This window comes from Emiliania huxleyi (genome assembly GCF_000372725.1).
Source record: "Emiliania huxleyi CCMP1516 unplaced genomic scaffold EMIHUscaffold_63, whole genome shotgun sequence".
In the NCBI taxonomy this organism is placed as follows: Eukaryota; Haptophyta; order Isochrysidales; family Noelaerhabdaceae; genus Emiliania; species Emiliania huxleyi.
In genome coordinates this window covers 74,728-85,005 of record NW_005197273.1, presented here as the reverse complement: position 1 = coordinate 85,005, position 10,278 = coordinate 74,728, and the positions used below count along the sequence as shown (strand labels likewise).

Here is a 10,278-nt window from a genome sequence, read left to right as displayed (position 1 = left end):
ACCGGCACCTCCCTTCCATGGCGGCGCTCTTCCGGGCGCTGTCCGAGGCTGCGCCGCCGCGGCTGGGCGAGTTCGCGCCGCAGGGCCTCGCCAACCTCGCGTGGGCGTACGCCGCGGGCGGGCAGCCCGCGCCGGCGCTCTTCCGCGCGATCGCCGCCGAGGCGACGCCACGGCTGGGAGGCTTCAAGCCGCAGGAGCTCGCCTCGCTCGCTTGGTCCTTCACCAAGGCAAATTGCCGCGATCCCGAGTTGTTCGCCGCGCTGGCCGTCGGCGCGGCGGCGCGGCTGGGCGAGTTCACGCCGAAGGCGCGCGGGCGAGGCGACGTGGCGCACGTGGGGCGAGATTGCGCGAGATCACCTCAGATTGCGTCCGAGATCAGGCGCTCGGCGAGACCGCGTGGCTCAAAGGGCGCGTCTACGCGAAGCGGCTGGGCGAGTTCGCGCCGCAGGGCCTCGCCAACCTCGCGTGGGCGTACGCCGCGGGCGGGCAGCCCGCGCCGGCGCTCTTCGACGCGCTCGCCGCCGAGGCGACGCCACGGCTCGCCGAGTTCAAGCCGCAGGAGCTCGCTTCGCTCGCTTGGTCCTTTGCGACGGCCGGGCATGCGGCGGCCTCTCCAATCGGGCAACCGCCATGCGTCTGTGAGCGGCGTCACTTCACAGCTGCAGCTGTGAACAGGCGCCGGCGCTCTTCGACGGCCTCGCCTCGCGGCTGTCGGTGCTGGTCGGGGAGCTCTTCACAGCGCAGGGGCTGTCCAACACCGCGTGGGCGTTTGCAGCCGCCGGACGACCGTCCCCGGCGCTGTTTGCGCGACTCGCCGCCGAAGCGACGCCGCGGCTGTCCGAGTTCAAGCCGCAGGAGCTCGCCTCGCTCGCGTGGGCTTTCGCGACGGTCGGCCAGCCCGCGCCGGCTCTCTTTGATGGCCTTGCGGTGGTCGCGGCGCAGCGGCTGACTTTCTTTAAGCCGTTGGAGGTGCCTTTCCCCCCCGACCTCCCCCATATCTCCCCCATATCTCCCCCATATCTCTCCTCCATATCTCCCCCCATATAGGTTGCCAATGTCGCGTGGGCCTTTGCGGCGGCAGACCACCGCACCGCGCCGGCCCTCTTCGACGAGGGCTTCGGCCGGCACGTCGAGAGCTTGGGCGGCGGCTTCAACGACGGCTCGCTCGTCCAGCTGCACCAGTGGGCGTTGTGGCTGGAGCGTGAGTGCGGCCGGGCTGACGGGCTTCCGAGCGAGCAGCTGCGCGCGCGGTTCCACGCCGCCTTTGCCAGCCGAGGCGGCCGCCCGTCGCGGCTACACAAGGAGGTGCTGAGCGCGCTCGCCTCGCTCCGGCTCGAGCCGGCGGAGCACCTGCAGACCGACGAGGGGTACACGCTCGACCTCGTCGTCGAGTGGCGGGGCGAGAGGGCTGCCGTCGTGGTCGACGCGCCGAGACCCCTCCGAGACACTTCCGAGACACTTCCTGTGCCTGTAGGTTGCCGTCATGGTCGACGCGCCGTGGCACTTTCACAACCGGCAGCCGACCGGCCATACGCTGCTTCGGCGGCGGCAGCTGCGCCACTTCGGCTGGCGCGTGCTGCCGCTGCCCCATTGGGAGTGGAGCACGCTCTACCACTCGGCCGTCGCCGACGACGCGCCGCCGCAGAGAAGGATGCAAACCTACCTGCTGTACGCGCTCGAGCAGCGCGTCATCTGAGAGATTCTCGCCGTGTCAAAACAGATCCTGCCGGCGGAGAAGTAATGAGTAATGTATGCGCAATGCGGCATAGAGGCCGGGCCTTTTTGTTTCTCTGTGAAAGGCGCGACAAACCCGAGAGAGATCGCAGATCCGCCAGAGCCCAGACGCCCCGTCGTCTGGCTCTGGGCAGGTTTTAAACTCTTTTTCGCCTTTCGTTGTGAAACTCTTTTTCTCGCACAGGGAAGTTTCGTGGTAAACTTCTTCTTTCTCGACTCCCAGGCTCCCACGCCGGGGCGGGGACGCGGCGGAGTGGGAGAGTCGTGTGACTGCTCCTGGTGTGTGTGTGTGTGTGTGTGTGTGTGTGTGTGTGTGTGTGTGTGTGTGTCTCACTCACACACTCACTCACACACTCACTGCTCCTGGGGGCGACGGCTTCTGAGGAAGCCGTCGCCCGCGCCTTTTCTGTCGCGTGATCGTGCTGTGCGAAGTTCTTTGTTGTAAAATCAGTGTCCCCTGCCTAAAAGAAAGAAAGAATCGCGGCCCGATGGGGAGGAACGGGGCGAGCCCCCTCCAACCCACCCGCGCTAGGTCTCGGGTTTGACGCATGGGGTCACTCCCGCGAAACCCGTGAACTAGCCGGGGCAGTCGGAGAAGGGGCAACTCCGTGCACTGACGGTCGGCCGTCAGAAAACACGCCTCCGTGGCTCGGGTTACACCAATCCTCGCTACCCAACGCGGCCAAAGGATATCCACCTCGAGAACCTCGAGAGAAAGAATCAACCATCGGTCCGACAAATTCTTTTTCTCGGCGTTCGCTTTCAAGGGTCAAAGTGCATCTCCCTGAAGAGCAGCGCACACACACATGAACATGATGCTGCTCGCGTGGGTGAGCACGCTCACGCTGTCTCTGTTGCCGAATCGAACTTCGCTTGCGTACGACGAGCAGGAGAAGACCGGAAGTGGAGCACTGCGGCAAGCGTTGCCCCATGCTGTTGTCGGCTGCAGCGACCGCTGGCGGCAAGATGGTAGGCAGCACGCTCCTGCCGCAAGCAAGATGAACAAGCGCTTTTGCCCCCGCGACGCGAGCTTTGGCTGCGGCGAGTCTGAGGCATGCTATGTTGAGACGGGTCCATCTCGCGGCGCAAGCTCCAAGCTCGCACAGTCGCATTACGTCATCAGTTCGGTTCGCGAACCATGTGACTGGCTGGTGAGCTTGTTCTTTTGGCGCCGGCCCGATCTGGCTGCTCAGAATATCACCGAAAGCAAGGCGCCGTTTGAATCATGGGTGCGCGCTGAAAAGGAATCAGCTGTGCTCTCAGGGTACGAGGCGGCGCATACCGTCAATAAAACGCTCGAGTTTCACGTCGACTGCTGGGTGTACGTGGGCAGTGATGGGGTCTTTGAGCGCTCGCTGCGCGGCTGCCTCCATGCCTTCGAGTCTCAGGGTGGGCGCGTGAACTGGGAGAGCCACCACCTTTCACCATACCTCAAGGAAGCGAAGGCAGCAGATCCGGCGTGCATCGTCGACAAGAACGCGCCTGGTGCTGGCCATTGCCATGCCCATAGCAAGTGTGCAAGCTTCTACGATGCTGCGCTCGCTAGCTTTGTCGAAGAGCGCGCACGGCCGCTCTACCGCACCTTTGGGTGGAAAGGCTGCTGCCTCGGTCGCTAGTATCCACATAACACGCAACCATCGTGCTGTGAAGGAAGGCCGAGGGGGGTGGGGGTCTTCCTGGATTCCGAAACGCCAGTTTTAAGTCGCGTTGCAGATCCCATATTCGGCGCCTTTTGAACGTTGACAGTAATTTGTTTTTTTGGTTTGTGGACGGCGGCACCAAACGCAAAACCAAAATGTTCGCCTCAATATCTAGAGATATTAGGCTTTGCGAATTAGGGACGGCCCGCGCCCGCGCCCCGAGGCGCGAGGCCCGAGCCGGCGTCGCCCTAGGGGCGTCGCGGCCTCTTCCGCTTTCCGCCTGGCTCCCGGTCGCAACCTTTTTCCGCTTTTGGAGCTGGGCCCTCAGCACGAGCACGAGTCTGGCGCGAACACAATGCCGAATGCGCCTCGCTGGATACCGGGGTTGCTCACTTCGTCTCCTCCTGATCGCTGGCGATCTAGAGCTGCTCGCCGGCGCGTGGAGGGAGGCCCGCGCGGCGAGGCATCCGCGTGGACAGCCGCAGCCGTTGCTGCCGTGCTAGATCTTGCCGTGCCCCAGCGCGCACATCAGCTGCCTCTGGCCTCTGCGTCGCCGTGTGCTTGCACGTATGTGCCGTGGGTACGGTCCTGTGGAGCGCGTCGAGGCGTCGTCCGTCGAGTAGTTTCGAGAGTGAAAACTTGAGAGTGTATCGCGCGCCTTGCGGGGGGCGGGGGGGGGGGGGGGAGGGGGGGGGGGGGGCCACTTTTGTTTGCCTGTGGCCTTTTTTTGGCCCCCCCTTCCTCCCCCAAAAACCTGGAGAACTTCCTAACACGGGCTCCCCGACTGCCGGGGCCCTTTGGGAAACCCCCAAAGGACCCACCCTGGGTGTGTGAGAGGTGCGTCTCAAACCACGCGCTACCCCGGCGCTTGACTGCATAAAGGTAGCCGTACATAGAGGGTGCGCAGCGTCCTAATCTAAAATCTAAGGATTCAGGATTCAGGCATCGCTTCAGTGAGGTCAAAGTGAGTTTATGGATGTGTGAGAACGGTACGGGACACGAGGAGTCACGCGGACCGACTCGTCGGTGACTCTGCTGCACGCCGTTTCAGAATTTATCTCAGCGTGAGCGAGACGTGGAAGAGTGCCACCGTCGGGTAGGACGGGTCGGCCCGGAGTATCAGAGTAGCCGTCGTGGTCGCGGTGAGCAGCACCGGCCACTCCGGCGCTGCGTCGGCACCATGGGAGCATGTCCACCGCCACTTCGCGGTCGCAGCGCTGTTGTCGCCCAAAACGCCGCTATGTACCTTTTCGGGCAAACCATCGAGCTGCATGTCGATTTCGACGCGACGGGCGCATGGAGGCATCACGTCTCCATGCGCCCGTCAAGTCGGAGCCAGTCTGCGGCGACCACAGCGCTCAGAAAGGTCCATGATTTCCGCAAAAATCTAAGAAACCACGGCGCGCCGCAGGCGCGGCCCCGAGAAAAGGCCAGGCACGAGTGTGAACGGGAGGCCCAGCTCAAAATTTCTCTTCGCCTGCGGCGTTGGGCTCAAGCAGGTTTGCCTCTCGCGCCCCGTCTGTTTTCCTTTCCTTTTTTCTCTACAGCACCCTCTCTTTTCCTCTCTATTTTCCCGGTGAACTGCCGAGCCACCGAGCGGTCTTCCGCACCACAAACTCGAGGGGGTCCCGCCATTCTTCCGGGGGCATCGAGATGTCAACCTCTCTCCCATCGATGCATACCCCCCTCGCCCCGGGCCCCCCGATGAGATTTTTTTTTCGGTGAGACTTGTTCACACCGTATGCCTTGCTCATTTAGGTGCTTTTAATACGTTGTGATTCGTTTTGAAAGAAAGAAAGAAAATGTGATTCGTTTTACTTGCGTCCATCTGCCAGGTTTTCTTTTGTGTCGGCGTCGTCTCCTCGCAAAATGCACGCTGCGTAGCGTCTTTGGGCCGTCTTTGGGCCGCACCGCGGTTGGATATATATACACATATGTGCCCGAGTTACGTCGTGGCCTTGGCTATGCGGTGCAATTCAGGAGGGGGCCTCGTGCGGTGCAGGACGTACCTGCTTCTCGCCGCCCTTCTGCCGCTGGCGCGTTCAACTGTGTCGCCGAGCCGGCCCCACACGACCGCGCAAGCGCCACGGTGCTGGTGCTTTGACCTGTGCAGCGATACCACCGCGAATATCTACTGGGCTGCCTCACGCGGCGTGCACCTGCACGATGGATCCCCGTGGCTCGACTACTTCGCAGCGGTGTACTCTGATGCCGAGCTCCCGCGTCCCTTTCCGCTGCATCGGTTCAATTACTTCTACCACGGCGTTCGGTTGTGGCACGCGCTTTTTCCGGCCGTGCACAACCCCTTCCGGCCGTGCGACCTGCCAGCGCCAACAGAGCGGCCGGGAACGCCAGAGTGCACGCCGAGTGTGTGCGCCGCCTGGCGCGCGCCTCTCTCACAGCCTGGCCGGGGTGACGTGACGATTTCTTCCAAGGTGCAGGTCGCCACAGGCCTAATGGAGGGCATGACCATGCAAAAGCGTCTCGTCCACGGCATCCCTGGCTTCCACGGCCTACCGGCAACACGGATAGTGGATACCGGCCAGATGGAGCGCTGGCGGGCCTTGGGGCTGCCAATGGCGGACGGAGGTGGGGACGGCGGCGGCTGGGTGGAAGTGCACAGGACCAACGTTTACGACCGGGGAATGGTTGAAGCGGTGATTGAGGAAGGCAAGAGTTGGCCGGAGGGCCTTCGGCAGCAGCGATTCGACAGCTCCTTGAAGCGGTGGGACAATGCGACGAAAAGGAGACACGAGTTGAACTCAAACTGCTTCTTCTCCGCCGTTGTCGGCAGTGGTGTGTGGGTGCAAGTTGGAAGCGGCTACGGGTTCCAAGGGAAGGTGCCCGCCGTGTGGCACACACCACACGAGCCACACGTTTCTGGACGGGCGCGAGCCTCCAAGGGCAAAAATTGGAGCTACCTTGGCGGCGCTGCTCAAATCTCCACCCATCTCAACTTGCGCGGCGGCACGAGTCTTGACGTCATGCTGTCTGCACCGCCTTGCGCAAAGCGCAGGGTCGTGCTGGGCACCTGCCCGCCGGCCCAGCTGTTGCGCACTGGCTGGCGTGCACAGCGGCCTTGCGCTTGCACGGAAACTTGGGATTTCCTCAACTGTGCCGGTGGCCGCGCCCAATCCCAATCCTCGCCGCAAACGCAAAGGCTTAACGCAAAAGCTTCGCAGACACCGCCGAACGCGTGCAGAGCGGCCAACCTTCGTGGGCAGCAGCGGATAACTCACAGATTTGCAACGGGCCGCCCAAGCAGCGACTTGCAAGCGGCTGGCGTGGTGATGCGGGCCTTTGATGAAACGGTGAAGCCGACTACAGCCCAGCAGCAGCCGTGGGCAACCTTCACCCGAAGAAAGGGGGCGGAATGGCACATGAGTTCAGCGAGCATCGTCAACCACCGGCTGCCGTATTTTTTCTTGGGCGACGTCGGCCATGAGCAAAGTCCGGATCTCGCTTGGGAAGGCCACGCGGGATTCATCATCGCGCCTGAAGCGGCTCGGGCTTCCTTGGTCTGCATGTATCCCAAAGACGGGAGCTCCATGCAACTGCGTTGCTACGGACGGCACGATGCGTCTGGCCCCGATTCGTGCGTCCCCGGGTGCGTCAAACCCAAGAAGCGAGGGTGGTGCCCGCACGGGACCTCTGGAATTGCGCCGCACAGGAATTGCGCCACAGCGCCCACAGGCCTGCGCCATATGATGCAACTGCAGGAGGAGTACACAATGGCGTTTCTCAATGATTCCTCACATCGAGACTGTGCGCGAGGCTGCTGCGTGTACCCCAGATGCCAGCTCTATAACGAGCTTGTCCTCAACTCAACAGCTCTGCTCGAGCACTTGCCCGGTGCTGTCGAGGCGGTGTATTTCGTTGACGCAGGGTACGCCTCCAATGAAAGGCGACAAGCTTCGGGCGAAACAATGGCACGGTTCTGGCATCGCTCCCTCATTGCGCATCTTCAGCGGTCGAACGCCACGGATCCATGCCGGCCGCTCCTGAAAGTGGGCTTCGGGGAGGGGGAGCCTTTCCGTCTTGTCAGCCCGTACCGCGAGTCCACTCTTTAGGGTCGGCTTGTGCACGCACAGTTTCCGTTGTATGTGCACTCCTATATAAAGCGCTGGAAGCTGCGTGCACTGCCAACGGCGACTGGGACCACTGAAGTAGTGTTGAGTGTTGTCATCAACAGCTGTACTTAACGTAAAGCCGTACGCTACCGTCCGTAGACCGTACGGGGGAAGGACCGTGAGTTGAGGAAATCGGAGGACGCGACCCACTTCGCCACAGACGGTCCCGCGCCTCGCCGCTATGACGGGGACACACCCCGCACCGTCCGCTGTGTCCCCGTCTTTGTCCGGAGTGAAAAGTCCAACGCGCTCGTCGGTGACGGTGTCCTCCAAAACCTGCGCCATGCGACTCCCTCAAGGCCGGCCGAGCCTCTTTCCACCCAGTGAGAGCTTCCTCAGCCACTCGATGTGTTCCTCTCTCTTCATTATGCGCGCCGTAGCCTCATCATTGAGCTGGATCCACCTCTGCACCGCGGCATGGAGGCATCACGGAGTGGAGACGTTATGTGCGCAGCAGTGTGCAATCTTTACCGGTATGAGACTGGTATTTGGCGATATTTTGATTAGTTTTGGAGTGGTATGGTATAGTGGTATGCGAAAGTGGTATGCGGGGTTTTCAGCAGTTGTAGCGGCTGTCGGTGTGGTCCCGGGGGCGAAACCATGCAAAAGTGCGGGTATTACCCGGGTATACCCGGTTTTTCCAGGTATACCCGCAAAATACCCGGTATTTTGCCGATTTTGCCGATTTTGCCACCAAGAAGGCACTCCGACTCGCTTTGATTTCCGTGAGGCAACTGGTATCCCGTACCACTTTTTGATTAGTGCAGGCCTTGGGTTTGATTAGCCAAAAACTCCCATACCGGTAAAGATTGGGATGGAGTCGCCGGGTGTGCACGAGATTGTTCACGACTCGATCGCCAAGTGCGACGTCGACATCCGCAAGGACCTCTACGCCAACGTCGTCCTCTCGGGCGGCTCGACCATGTTTGCCGGCTTCGCCGACCGCATGTCCAAGGAGATCACCGCCCTCGCGCCCGCGTCGATGACGGTCAAGATCATCGCGCCGCCGGAGCGCAAGTACTCGGTCTGGATCGGCGGCTCGATCCTCTCGTCGCTTCCCGCCTTCCGGCAGTCGTGGATCTCGAGGCAGGAGTACGCCGAATCGGGCCCGTCCATCGTGCACCGCAAGTGCTTCTCTTCCTAACACGAAACAGACTTCATGTCACGCTTGAGTCCCGACGAGACTGTCTCTTGCATCGCGCATAGCTGGAACGCGTTCAGATTGCGCGATGCACACATACACATTCACCGGATCAAGATCACGAGTCAACGCTCGGAGCGTACGTTCGCGAATCTTTGTGAGGGGGGGAGGGGGGGTGGACAAACTGTGGGGGGGTGGTGGACATCTGTGAACGGCGCTCAGTAACGCAAAGAAACACGTCGTGAGGTCAGCATTCCTGCACGTCGCTCCATGCAGCAGCTCGCCGACGCCCTCCAGGCCCTGCTCTGCTGCTTCTCCTGCTGCCCAGCGTCGCAAGGGGGAGACGAGAGGCCGGCCCGGAAGGCGCACGACGACGTGCCGCCGGCGGTCGACAGCGAGTCTGCAAAATATTTATCGGACAACGTAGCGTACGTCGACAGCGAGGAGCCGTCCGATCGCGACGTTGCGGTGGAGCTGGCGGCCGCCCACCGCGCGGCGGCCGCGGAGACGGCGGCGGCAGAAGATGCCGCGGCCGTCGAGGCGGCGAGGGCGGCGGCCGCCGCCAAGAAGGAGATCAAGGAGGCGGCACGGGCTGCGGAGGAGGGGGCGCAGAAGAAGGCTGAGCAGGCGGCGCGTCAGGCTGCGATTACCGCGGCGGCGCGCAAGGCGCAGGAGGAGGCCGAGGCGGCGAGAGCGGCGGCCGCGGCTGAGGCGGCAAGGGCGGCGGCCGTGGAGGCCGAGGAGGCGGCTGCGCGCCTGGCTGCGATGGAGGCCGAGGCGGCTCGCAGGGCGGCGGAGGCAGCTCAGGCGGCAAAGGCGCAGGCGGAGGCCGAGGCGGAGGCGGAAGCAGAGGCGGCTCGGGCAGCGGCGGCGGCTGCGACGAGGGAGGCCGAGGAGGAGGCAGAGGCCGAGGCGGCCCGGGCAGCGGCGGCGGCTGCGAAGGAGGAGGCTGAGAAGGAGGTGGAGGCGGTGGTGTCTGCTGCGCAGTTGGCGGCTGCGGCGGCAACTAAGGAGGCGGAGGCGGAGGCGGCAAAGGGGGATACCGAGGCGGCTGACTCGGTGGCTGCCCCCGCTGCGGCCGGAGCGGAGGCGGACAAGAAGAAGGGCAAGAAGAAGGGCAAGAAGAAGAAGTAGGGAGAGATTCATGCCGGCGGCCGGCTGCGCGCTTAAGCGCGCACTCTGGTGTAGCGGCCTGGTGGGAGCGGACGCGCGGGAGAGCGACCTGGGGAGAGGGGGCACGAGCGACAGCGGGGAAGGGTATACACAGCGGGCCGGCGAGGCGTGTGCGATCCGCCGCAGTCCGCACAATCATGCATGCTCTTCAGAGCACATCTGTCAAGATCGGCAACTCGTGATTCGAGAGAGATAACACACAAAATTAATCATAAAGCGAGCTTGGTCGTTGACTGGCCGGTTGGTGCACATAGACATACACACATGCCGTTGCCGACACATGGATCATGGTGTGGTTGTCTCTATTCCACTCTTGTCAACCCTCAACGCAGCTCGCAGGTACGCACAAACGATTATCTCGCTTGGCGCTGTCTCGCGTCCACATTTGCTTGATGGCGTCGCTATGACCACCTCCGAAGTGGGGGTGGACCTCGAGGGCTTCAGCCACACAGCTACCATG

At 62.7% G+C, this 10,278-nt stretch overlaps 2 protein-coding genes across 2 annotated transcripts in view; both read left to right on the top strand.

Moving 5' to 3' along the window:
* EMIHUDRAFT_214854 (hypothetical protein) overlaps positions 1–1,696 on the top strand; it is a gene marked incomplete at both ends in the record, with an annotated part of 4,352 nt that extends 2,656 nt beyond the window's left edge. The window contains 2 exons of the mRNA XM_005763441.1: positions 1,048–1,419; positions 1,475–1,696. Of these exons, the coding sequence (XP_005763498.1) occupies positions 1,048–1,419; positions 1,475–1,696 (594 nt within the window). The remainder of the gene's footprint in view (positions 1–1,047; positions 1,420–1,474) is intronic.
* Positions 1,697–8,450: 6,754 nt separating this feature from the next.
* EMIHUDRAFT_67506 (hypothetical protein) lies at positions 8,451–8,648 on the top strand (the record flags this gene model as incomplete). The annotated part of the gene is made up of 1 exon (XM_005763440.1): positions 8,451–8,648. The coding sequence occupies one exon, from the start codon at positions 8,451–8,453 to the stop codon at positions 8,646–8,648; it is 198 nt and encodes a 65-aa protein (XP_005763497.1).
* Positions 8,649–10,278: the final 1,630 nt, after the last annotated feature.